At 38.4% G+C, this 13,240-nt stretch overlaps 1 protein-coding gene across 1 annotated transcript in view; it reads left to right on the top strand.

Annotated features, from left to right (window-relative positions):
* The window catches only part of abcb6b (ATP-binding cassette, sub-family B (MDR/TAP), member 6b), a 49,282-nt gene that overhangs the window by 33,663 nt on the left and 2,379 nt on the right, over positions 1–13,240 (top strand). Inside the window, exons 15-17 of the mRNA XM_052141754.1 lie at positions 1,410–1,522; positions 1,604–1,698; positions 6,425–6,493. Coding sequence (XP_051997714.1) covers positions 1,410–1,522; positions 1,604–1,698; positions 6,425–6,493 — 277 coding nt within the window. The remainder of the gene's footprint in view (positions 1–1,409; positions 1,523–1,603; positions 1,699–6,424; positions 6,494–13,240) is intronic.

Below are 13,240 nucleotides of genomic sequence, written 5' to 3'. Positions count from 1 at the left end.
TTTTTGGACACACCCATTACACGGAACAGTCTGAGACAAGTGTTTTTAATCTCAACACGCATTTAAGGGATCTAGCTACTGAATACTTCACCACTATACTGTTGAGTGAAATCTAAATATTTACCAACCAGTTGCCAAATGCACAGCTCAGCCACAACATAAAAATCATCCGCCTAATATTGTGTAGGTCCCCCTTTTGCCACCAAAACAGCACCAACCCTCATCTCAGAATAGCATTCTTAGATGCTATTTTTCTCACCACAATTGTACCAGAGGTGTTATCAGAGTTATCGTAGACTTTGTCTGTTCAAACTAGTCTGGCCATTCTCTGTTGACCTCTCTCATCAACATGGCATTTCCATCCACAGAACTGCCCCTCACTGGACTGCTGATCTCCTGGGATTTTCACACACAACAGTCTCTAGAATGGTGCCAAAAACAAAAGACATCCAGTGAGCGGTAGTTCTATGGATGGAAATGCCTTGTTGATGAGAGAAGTCAACAGAGAATAGCCAGACTGGTTAGAACTGACAAAGTCTACGGTAATTCAGAAAACCGCTCTGTACAATTGTGCTGAGAATAATAGCATTCCGGGTTGGTGCTGTTTTGGTGGCACAAGGGGGACCAACATTTATATTAGGCTGGTGATTTTAATGTTGTGGCTGATCGGTGTATATACATTTTAGTCGCATAGTCCAAAGTCTGGTTGCAAATGCTAGTGATTTCCTCTCATTGTTGTAGAGGGTTGCGCATGGAGTAAAAGATCGATTCAATATTGAGATTGTTCAAATGAAGTGTGTGATGCATCAGAAAATCTATATTTTTTCCCTCCCCTATCATCTACTCCTCCTTCTTTTGTTACTTGTTTTGTATGACTGTATTTCTATCTTTGCAGAATGTTTGAGTTGTTCTTTTCCATACAATGAAAGCATACAGTGATCATGAACTATCTAGCATTTAAACCATAAAGTACAGTCGCAGACTATATTCCAAGCCGAAATAAAGTAATTAATTCCTGTAAATCTTGCTGTCCACCAAAGCTCTCGTATCTCATTTCCACTTGTGCAAACTCAAAGTTGGTTCCTCAAAAGCAACACCAGTGACCTATTGTAACACAACCAAATTTGAAGGGATTGATTTTCAGCCAAAAATTTTGTCTATTGCTCATACAAGGCTATCATATAGCTTTAAAAGACTTGGAATGTAGCACTCATGTTGTTTGGGCTCCTTTTATGGTGCTTTGCTGTCCTGCAAAACTTCTTCTAAACATCTCCTTTTGTAGGTGAAGAAAGGAAATCAAATGTGTTTGGATGAGTGTGAGTCAATGTTGACATAATGTTCATTTTTGGCTGAACTTTTCCTTTATGTCTGAGGGAAAGGTCACACTTGTTTCTTATGCTAATTGACAGGTTATGACACCGAAGTGGGTGAAAGGGGTTTGAAGTTGAGTGGAGGAGAGAAACAGAGAGTGGCCATCGCTCGCACAATACTCAAATCCCCTCGCATAATTTTGCTTGATGAAGTGAGTAAAGTTTTTCTTGAAGTTCTAAATTTTATTAAGTGTGGACATATATCAAATCCTGTTTCTCATCTTTTCCTCCAGGCCACATCTGCTTTAGACAGTCAAACAGAGCGTAACATTCAGGTGTCTCTCTCCATGGTGTGTGCCAATCACACCACTCTTGTCGTGGCACACAGGTAGGCCTGTTTCATATGATAACAGAGGTGCTATTATAACTTGTACATGATGGAAAACATTGCCAGTGTCTGAATGTTTATATCTTTCTTGATTTTCCACAATGTCCAGGTCCTGAAAAATAGACAAAATCCTTTTGTCAACCACTCCAAAGTGGTTATCCCTGAGATAGCATCATGTATTGATGAAAGCTTTTGTTGGGCCATCTGGGGAAGATCTCAAGCACTAATTAAATTGATCTATTTGTTCTAATCCAAGAATCTTCAGAATAACACCCTAGGCCTAGTCAAAAGACATAGGTGCATGAAGGTTAATCCCAACAATAGCAAGCATCTGTGTACCAATGCTCTAAAGCTGTATACAGTATTACACACTAGTTGAGCTCATGGTTTACATCTACACGTATGTGTTTGTGTATGGCAAGACAAACTGACTTTTAACCATTCACTGGATATGAATTGTTGATGTCAACAATTACATTTTCATTAGTTAAGATGCAAATTCTTAATATCAAGAATGGTATTACTACTAGTGAAAGTGCAAATTCATAATAGCAGTAATTACATTTGCACTAGTAAAAACATTAGTTCTTATAATTTTTTTTAATCAGTAATTACAATGTTTCTTGTGCAAATGTCATTTGTCACAATGTAATTATTGATATCAAGAATGTAAAAAATTGTTCTATGTAATTGCGTTTTGAATAAAAGTGGATAACAGATCATTGTGAAATGTTGTAGTGAAAATGTAGGTACGGACTTCAGTTTTGACATCAAGAATGTGTATTTCTGCTAGTGATCACCTTTTTTTTATATATCAGAATAAAAGTTTTTACTAGTGCAAATGTAATGACTGATATAAAAATGTGCACATTGACTAGCAGTAATTCATTCTTGATATCAAGATTTAGCATTTTAACTAGTGAAAATGTAACTGTTTATATCAGCAATTCATATCCTGAGAATAATTAAGTCAATTTGACTTGCCATAATTTGTGAATCAGTCCACTAATAACATTTTGTGAAATATCAACATCTATTAGAATATAGAGAATGGATATTAACAGTTCTGTTGTCACTGGCAAAGATCATTGTTGCACACATTGTTGCAACGCCATCAGGGTTCAACATCACACACACCAGAGATACATTCAGAAACAAAATAGATCAGTAGTATATATTATTACCCACTTTAGGGTTTGGATTAATAACACAAATGATTAATAATTCATGATACAAACTGCCCGGCTCAAGGCAGATTAACAAATATTATTTAATTTGAATTTCAAATAACTATCAAGGTTTGAGAAATTAACAATAAAAAAATTATAATAAAGTAGATGACAATAAATCAGAAAATGAAAAAAGTAAAAAGAAAACCAAATAAATCCAGGGCCGTCCTGGTCTCATTTCAGGGAAATCATTACACCTGTTACTTGACTTCACCCTGCAGATGGATAAGAGACAAAACCACCACCTGGTGGACAAAAATAGCTCTAACAATCAGAGTGGAGCAAGGCAGATCCGTTACATTAAAGGGCACCTTTTATGCCCCTTTTCACCACATATCATTTAAATCTTTGGTATCCCCAAAATGTGTCTGTGAAGTTTTAGCTTAAAATTCCCTACAGATCATTTATTATATCATGTTGAAAATGCCAATTTTGGGGTGGGAATAAAAACGAGCTGTTTTTGTGTGTGTCTTTAAATGGCGCTCCCTGCCCCATATCTAGAATAGGGCGGAGATTTGACATATCTGACTCACTGCGAAAATAGTGGTGTTCAGCCTTATTTGTTTAAACCAGAGTCAGACACTGATGAGGGAGAGACTCCATCAGAAGTAACAACTTTGAAAAAAGTTATTTGATAAATGTATTTATTTGTTGTACTGTAGTGTGTTTTCAGCAGTTTTGCAACGATGGATGAGCAACACACACACACACAAATACTGTTACAATGTTCTCTATGCGCTATAACAAAACAACACACACAAACAAACATGGCCGTCGGCAGTGTCCATCAACAGTCGTGGGTAGGGCCTGTACAAAGTGACATCACTTTGTACAGAATCTGTGAACGGCTTGTTCTGACACTGTGATTATGATTAATGGGGATTAAAAAAAGGACTGGATGGATTTTTATCATTATAGGGTGGTTATGTACACACACTGCCAACACACATTTATGTACAAACACAGTGTAAAAGTGACGTCTTAATGCTGTTTTTGTGGGTTAAACTGGTTACAACAACCTCTTTTGCGCACGTTTCAATCGATGTACTTGTCTGACCATAGCCACTCATTTTACATCATATATTCTCATTGATTTGTCATTGATTTCTGATTCAAACATTAAAAAGCTTTTATTTTTATTTGTCTTTTGATACATGGAAATTAAAAGTTACAAACTCTCTAGGCATTGCACACTAGTGCATTTTGGAAACAGACCCTTCTGCATGTGTATCTTAATTAACTAATACAATGGATGAGGAAGTCTTAAATCTAAAGGGCACCTGTCTTCATTAGACTCAGACATGTTTTCTTTGTTCAGTTCATTGTTAAATACTTTTGCTGGTTCTTACTGTACAACGATTTCATACAAGGATAGGGTGGGAATTTGTGTGCCCTCACAATAGTTTTACATTCCCTAGCAATAAATTTACCATGGTTTTACATAGGTTTACTATAGTAACCATATTTTTACCTTGATATTTGTAGTAAAACCATAGTAATAATACATGAAAATAAAAACTTTGTTAATAAAAATCATAATTTTGTGGTTATTATGGTTTATCTACAAATACCATGGTAAAACAATAGAGACCACAAGAATAACCATGGTTAATTCATAGTAAAACCATGGTTAATTTTTTGCGGGGTCACGTAAAACCAATGCAAGGGAACACAAAACTTAACAAAAAAATATCCTGTCCTGTCCTCTAAGGTGCTCCGTTATTTTGTTACAAATTTTCTTGAAAATGAATACCACACAGTTTATATATACAGTTCACATACAATATTTAAATTTTTAGAGGTGTCTTTAAACATGAGATGAACCGCGATACTATCAATTACTAAACTGTTTTTTTAAAGGAACCGCTTCACTCCTAGTCCACACATAGTCCTCAATAAAATTCACTATCCCCTCTACAGAAAACACCTCCAGAAGTCCTCCTGTCACCAAACCTTGCACAGATTTACTATGTCTCTGCATGTCCAGCGTCCCTCTGTTTTTTTGTGTTTCTAATATTTTTTATCGGCCTCTCATTGCTCTCCTAGAAAACTGGAAACACTTTGGGATCAGAGTGTGCGAGCTTTGATCCTGTCCGGCCGCTGAGACGGTGCTGTCACTTTGATCTGGTTTGGGGTGGTCCTAGGGTTAGCAATCAATAAAGAAGTCTATGCTCTTTTGTTTGAAGATGAAGGGCAGCTGAGAGGATGACCTGCAGTAGGTTTTGGGTGAGAATTAAAGAAGGCGTGGATTAGATTAGATTGTGCTTGAAGATGGGGCTGCTTTAAATTAGGGAATGCATTTACAGTACAATTGTAGCAGAATTGCTTGGCTTTGTGAAAAGAGTACAAGGATTATGTTCTGATGTGATGCAGTAATAAAAACAGGCTTTAAGAATAAGTCATCTGTTTCCTGTCTATCAAGGCCCTTTAAGCTTTATTAAGAGAAGTACAGCCATGCGCATGGAATTAGCATTAATACAATTTCTATCCGCTCTTGAGGTTTTTTTTTTTTTTTTTTTTTTCTAATTTGGCAACAAAATCTCAATGTTCTCTCTTTGCACTGTCAAACAATGATATCCAGCGCTGAAGCATTTTACCAATCAGAAATGAGTGTAAATTTGATTCAAACTAATGGCTAGTATCATCCAATCACTGCCAACCATGTTAAAATAAAATTATACTTTATGAATTCTGAATCAATGTGCTGATTACCATTGACCCATGTCTGCCAAACATGTTGAGTTGTCCAAACATCATCTGCAGCCAGAAACTGAACTTTTGTTGATTTTAGGAGTGAATGCCCTTAGCTCCACAGAGAGATATTGGATGCTCCCTTGCTCCCTATTTAGTGAATTACTTAACCTCCAGTGTGCTGTCTGTCTGCACTGGTCTCAGAAAAGTTTGAAACGTTCCTTATTTTTTATCCTGACTCCATATTAATCCTCTGAAAGCAAATAAAATTCCCAATGTGATAACGCACAGTTAAGATATTTATTTGATATTCATTATTAAGCCTTTATTTAACCATGTTAGTCCCACTGAAATTTCAATCTCTGATATAAGAACCAGATCCAGACAGCATTAAAATACATACTTAAAATTACTATGCATAAAAGAACATTTATAGATGAGTATAAAAAACAATTATTTATATAAAATCACGTGATTCCAATATATTGAATTTAACAATGTTGCACTTTTAATAGTAGATGAACTACACCTGTAGCTACTCTGCTAGGAACTCTGTGTGAATTTGAGGGGATCTGAATTGATATATCCACTGAAATTGCCTTGGAAGCAGTTGGTTAAAAGTAATTGGAAAAGAAAAATGAAGGTTGTAAAAGGACTTGCATCATTCTTTGCAGATGCCACTTTGTTTGATATTTTGTTATCTAATGCAATGATATTCATTTATTTTTAAATGTGACCAATGTGTCCAAATACTGTTTGGGACCACTACATTTGGATTATAATAATAATAATGTCTGTATTTTCAGGTTATCCACCATTGTTAACTCAGATCAGATCCTTGTTCTTCATGACGGCCGGATTGCAGAACAAGGAAGGTCAGTGTGTGTGTGTGTGTGTGTGTGTGTGTGTGTGTGTGTGTGTGTGTGTGTTTCAGAGAGTAAATGCTACTGTAAAGATTCACATGACACACACTGCATGGCCCTTTACCCCCTTAAAATGGCCAGATCCCTGCAAGTATAAAAGAGGAAATGTGACACCCTCTTTGTCCTGACTGACTGAAATTCCTTTGGTTCGGTGGAGAGTGAACCATAGAAGGCATGTTGGGACAGACAGGGTCTTCATCCATAGGAAATCTTAGAACTGTGTGTGTGTGTCCTAGAGGCAATGTTCTTGTTATCAGTAGATCTGTGTTCTTAACCTGAGGGCCGTCTGAGTGTGTGCCCCTCTTTCCAGAGACAGGATATAAACTCTCAGTATCCAAGCGGTCAACACCCTGCCTGATCTGTGTGTCCTGTCTCACTGTTGGCCCTCAGGTGCTGCACACATTTCCTTCTTTAACACTCACTGTAGGAGAATTGCAATGTATGTTAAAAGCAATTAACGGTGCATTCAGTTATTTTTAGCCCATTAAAAAAAATTCACACTTAAGATATCTTTTTTCTTTTTTTATGTTTAAAATGATGTACACTGACACTAAACACTAAAGAGTTCTCTAGAAAAAAGCAGTTTTATTCTACATGGAGCTGGGTGCACCTTCATGGGCACCACCATGTTGAGATTAGGGATGCACCTATCCGATACCTGGTTCGGTTTCAGCTCCGATACTGAAGCTTTTAGGCGGATCGGGTATCGGTCCAACGAGCCTGATCCAAATCCGATACCGTGTGTTAGTCAAGTTCGTTACTGTCAAGCTCCAAAAATGACATAAAAGAACTGTAAAAACACAATTAAAGCAGTTCATATGACTTGTGCATTTTATTCAAAGCCACTTGAAGACGTGCGATAGCTCTGTCACAAAAGCTGTGTTTAATAATTTAATAAAAAGTATGCCCAGCGCGTTAGTGAATGGTGCTGCTCTATTGACACAAACTCATGCACAGGTTGGTGATGCACTTGCAGCTATTTTTAGCTTTCACATCCTTGTGCAATATTTGAGTGCTACTCAAGAACAGCATCTCAGATGTAGATGCTCAATAGTTCGGTTCAATTATAATATGCATTTAGAACGGCACCGGAGGTACATTTGACCAGAATTTGAATAAGAAGCGAATTAAACTATTGTGAACTTGCCTACAAACAGACACACTTACAGGACTTCCTGGAGAGTTAAAAATGTCAAAATAAAAGCGTGAGGATTTTATTTGTTTTTATTTATGTCTTATAACTAAATTGAACAAAAAAAAGATCTGAATCGTTAAAGTCCAGATGCAAGCTGAAACATTTTTGGGGGGAAAAAAAGGTAAAAATAAAACATTGGTTTCTTTTCTACTGAAGACTTGAAGACTGGAATTAATGTTAAGTTTGCTGCTATATTATCCAGTATAATATATAATAATAAAGTGATTCTTAATAAGCTATACTTATGGATAGTTAGAGGTTTGTGTTTCTTTACACATTAAAGAGTACTTCCTATTAGTTCCACACAATAATGTAAAGATATTCTAAACTGATTATGCAAAACAACACTGGTATTGGCTTGGGATCAGTATCGGCCTATACTGAGATTTCCGATATCGGATCGAAAGAGAAAAAGTGGTATTGGTGCCTCCCTAGTTGAGATCACAATACCAGCCAAATGCTACTTGCTATATCTTTGCAATCCTCCTGTTGTTGGAAACTTTCAATTGGTTAATAAATTGGTCACAGCTTGCTAAAGTAACACAAAATAAGCCAAAACAAAATGTTCTTCAAAATCAAGAATTGTCCAATAATCAATAATTAGTTGCTTCCTTACATCAATTTAAAGGAGGAAAATATACCATTAGTGTCAGTGCTTGGGTGTCTGAGGGTTAAATCTGAAGCGCACACACACACTCGCAGTGTCCCACTAATGGACTTCTCCATTCTTCCTGACCATTTAGCCCTGGTGTTAACCCTGCGTGCACTGTCCATCCCTTTTCCTCTTTGATATATGAGCTACAGCCAACAGAATGTAGGCAATACACACTTAGACACACACACACACACACACACACACACACACACCAGGGATGTAACTCCACACCTTGACCATTCAGTCCTGACTTACACTGCGATGTAAACACAACTCACACAGGCTATTAACCCACAGGAACAGCGTATCACACTCATACAGGAAGAGACAGAGGTGGGATTGTCCATTCAGGGAGGTGAAGGGTTAATACTTTCAGAATAGAGGAATTAATAGATGCACCCTGTGCAGTCAACAGAGTGGACCTTAACAGGCAATTTCCTAAAAAGAGATGTCTGTGGTGGTCTGTGAATTGTCTGTAAAGAGGTCTGACAAAGACACTGTTTAAAAGAAAAAAAAAAAAAACTGTGCATTGTTTCTCACAATTAAGAAATGCTTCACATGATCAGAGTCATTGCATGTGAATACCAGGCGCACTGAAGAAGATCTGTGAAGTCGTGGTATTTCCTTTAAAGTCAAAAAGTAAAGACCTGAGCGACTTTGACAAGGGCCAAATTGTTATGGCCAGATGACTGGGTCAGAGCATCTCTGAAATGGCAAGGCTTGTGGGGTGCTCCTGGTCAGCAGTGGTGAGTAGTAGGGTTATTACGGTTCTCTGTAAAAAAACAAACCATACAGTTCACCACCCAAGGTTTGGTAAGCATTGGCACTAAGAGTTTAATGACGCATCTGGAGCACAAGGTTTGGCGAAGAATACAAAGCATCAAGTAGACTGCTACAACCACTGCTATTGCACCTGAATTGATCTGTAAATAGATACGCTCTGCCTGTGTTTCACGTGGGTCAACTTGATGACATCACAGTTTTGCACGCGTTGTGTGTTTTTGAAAATAGCAAGCGCCAAGCAGAGAAAACGATCCACGGATAGAGAAGCCCCCTGCGTTATTCAAGTCTCCTGTTTGTGAACATTTTCTTTTTGCAGTCAATTACAACAGTGATGGGATTCATTTCAGTGTATGATTAAAACACTCAAGCCACAAAATCCCGGACCCTTCTTGTATCCATATTAATAGCAAGGTTCCTTCTATAGTGATGTACAGCTTCCGAATGTTGAATATATATTGATTCGAGTTTGAAATACACTTTGTTGATGCATGTAGCATAATAGTGCAGGTAATAAGTTAAAATATTGATTTAGTAATTCGAGAAATGGTTTTAAGTTCAGGGTCCTAAAGAAAATTAACCATGGTTTTACTATAGTTATATTGTAGTAATCATGACTGCTGTCACCAGGGTTTTCTTAGCTGAAATCATGGTTTCCATATAATAACCATGGTTTTACTATATATTATAACCATGTCAGTAACCATGTTGTTTATATGGTTACTATGATTTTACTACAAATACCATTATTAAAATATGGTTACTGTAGTTAAACCATGATTTTTACTAAGGGCAAGCCTGTTGAAGTGTTTGCTACCAAATACAGTATTCTTACTTTGAAACCATGACCCTAAAACCGTGATACAAACCAAACTATGAGAAATTTGAACCGTTACACCCCTATTGAGTACCTACCGACTGTGGTCCGAGGAGGGACAAACCACAAGGCGGTGACAGGGTGTTGAGTGCCCAAGGCTCATCGATGAATGAGGGCAGTGAAGGTTATCCTGTCTGGTCCAAACCGACAGAAGGTCTACTGTGGCACTAGTCACAGAAAATGTTAATGATGGTTATGGTAGGAATGTGTCACAACACAATGCATCGCACCCTGCCGCGTATGGGGCTCTGTAGCCACAGACCAGTGAGAGTGCCCGTGATGACCCCTGTCCACCATCTAAAGCGTCTACAATGGCCATTCTAATGTCGGAACTGGTCCTTGGAGCTGTGGAAGAAGGTCACCTGGTCCGATGAGTCACATTTTCTTTTATATCACATGGATGGCCGTGTACGTGTGCACCGTTTACCTGGGGAAGTGATGGCTCTAGGATGCACTGTGGCAAGATGGCAAGCCAGTAGAGGGAGTGTGATGCTCTGGGCAATGTTCTGCTGGGAAACCCTGGGTTGGCCACAAACACGTGCCACCTACATAAACATCGTTGCAGACCAGGTACACCCCTTCATGGCAATGGTATTCCCTGATGGCCTCTTTCAACAGGATAATGCGCCCTGCCACATGGCACACATTGTTCGGGAATAGTTTGAGGAACATGATGAAGAGTTCAAGGTGCTGCCCTGTCCTCCAAGTTCCCCAGATCTCATTCCGATTGTGTCCAATCCACAGGTGCTCCACCTCGCAATTTGCACTTTGCACTACACAATGATTTCTTTAAGACATTATAGATATTACAGTTTTATCTTCTGTTAATGCCTGATTTTCTGTAAAGCTGCTTTGAAACGATGTGTGTTATGAAAGGCGCTATACAAATAAAAGTGACGACTTGAATTTACAGAATCTGAAGGATCTGCTGCTAAAGTCTTGTAGAGTCCATGCCTCGGTGGGTCGGTGCTGTTCTGGCAGCACATGGAGGACCAACAGCATTTTAGGCCATAATGTTTTGGCTCATCAGTGTACATTTCAACATTTGTAAACAGTGTTTCAGCACTAAAAAGTTTAATTTCAGGTTGGTTAGTGTGAATATTTGACCCTAAATAGATGCTCTCAAACATGAATCATGTTCCCTGAAGAGGGAACCAGTTAAGTATTCGAACTTCGAATAAACTACGAAAAATTCAAATTTGTACGCACTTGTGAAAAATATTGCATAGTGAGGATGTCTTCAAATATAATGCCATAAATAGTTTTAATTTATCATTTAACATTAAGTCTCAATTGCTTCTGTCTCTTCATGTAATCCCAGAATAAATTGATGTTCAGTAGGGAGCTCTTTAGGGGCCATACTATTTGTTGCAGTGCTGTTTAGGAGTCTCAATTTTATATTTCCTATTGAAACACTAAAGCTGAAGATATAAATAACCATCTTAAGACAAATGTTTTTGTGAAAGATCAAGACTTTTGTACAATACTTGTGTGATATATATATATATATATATATACATATACACTCACCTAAAGGATTATTAGGAACACCATACTAATACTGTGTTTGACCCCCTTTCACCTTCAGAACTGCCTTAATTCTACGTGGCATTGATTCAACAAGGTGCTGAAAGCATTCTTTAGAAATGTTGGCCCATATTGATAGGATAGCATCTTGCAGTTGATGGAGATTTGTGGGATGCACATCCAGGGCACGAAGCTCCCGTTCCACCACATCCCAAAAATGCTCTATTGGGTTGAGATCTGGTGACTGTGGGGGCCATTTTAGTACAGTGAACTCATTGTCATGTTCAAGAAACCAATTTGAAATGATTCAAGCTTTGTGACATGGTGCATTATCCTGCTGGAAGTAGCCATCAGAGGATGGGTACATGGTGGCCATAAAGGGATGGACATGGTCAGAAACAATGCTCAGGTAGGCTGTGGCATTTAAACGATGCCCAATTGGCACTAAGGGGCCTAAAGTGTGCCAAGAAAACATCGCCCACACCATTACACCACCACCACCAGCCTGAACAGTGGTAACAAGGCATGATGGATCCATGTTCTCATTCTGTTTACGCCAAATTCTGACTCTACCATCTGAATGTCTCAACAGAAATCGAGACTCATCAGACCAGGCAACATTTTTCCAGTCTTCAACTGTCCAATTTTGGTGAGCTCTTGCAAATTGTAGCCTCTTTTTCCTATTTGTAGTGGAGATGAGTGGTACCGGTGGGGTCTTCTGCTGTTGTAGCCCATCCGCCTCAAGGTTGTTCGTGTTGTGGCTTCACAAATGCTTTGCTGCATACCTCGGTTGTAATGAGTGGTTATTTCAGGCAAAGTTGCTCTTCTATCAGCTTGAATCAGTCGGCCCATTCTCCTCTGACCTCTAGCATCAACAAGGCATTTTCAGCCCACAGGACTGCCGCATACTGGATGTTTTTCCTTTTCACACCATTCTTTGTAAACCCTAGAAATGGTTGTGCGTGAAAATCCCAGTAACTGAGCAGATTGTGAAATACTCAGACCGGCCCGTCTGGCACCAACAACCATGCCACGCTCAAAATTGCTTAAATCACCTTTCTTTCCCATTCTGACATTCAGTTTGGAGTTCAGGAGATTGTCTTGACCAGGACAACACCCCTAAATGCATTGAAGCAACTGCCATGTGATTGGTTGATTAGATAATTGCATTAATGAGAAATTGAACAGGTGTTCCTAATAATCCTTTAGGTGAGTGTATATATATATATATATATACATATACACACACACACACACACACACACACACACAGTTGAAGTCAGAAGTTTACATACACTGAGTTTGAAGTCATTCAAAACAAATTTGGCTAAGGTGTATGTGAACTTCTGACTTCAACCTGATAAGAAAGATAGATAGATAGATTACGTTACCTAGGAAGTACTTTTTTAATGTTGCTACTGTTTATTTTCAGCATAGTCTCAGAACCATTTGACTTGTGGTATGATATTTCATTTTGAGAAGATCTTAAAACCCCATACGGTGTCTGCTTCACTTTTGATGTCCTAGTTCCGAGTAATTGATGCCTCAGCAAACTTGACCCTAGACCTACCCTCTTATTTCCCTGTTTTAGCAATCTGAGAAAGAGTGAAAGTAAAGGGAGATGGCCATGAGAGTTTCCTCACCCTGAACTGATTTTGGAGTCAG

Source organism: Xyrauchen texanus, chromosome 14 (assembly GCF_025860055.1).
Source record: "Xyrauchen texanus isolate HMW12.3.18 chromosome 14, RBS_HiC_50CHRs, whole genome shotgun sequence".
Classification (NCBI taxonomy): domain Eukaryota; kingdom Metazoa; phylum Chordata; class Actinopteri; order Cypriniformes; family Catostomidae; genus Xyrauchen; species Xyrauchen texanus.
The sequence above is the reverse complement of the archived record's forward strand: the minus strand, read 5'-3'. Positions and strand labels throughout refer to the sequence as shown.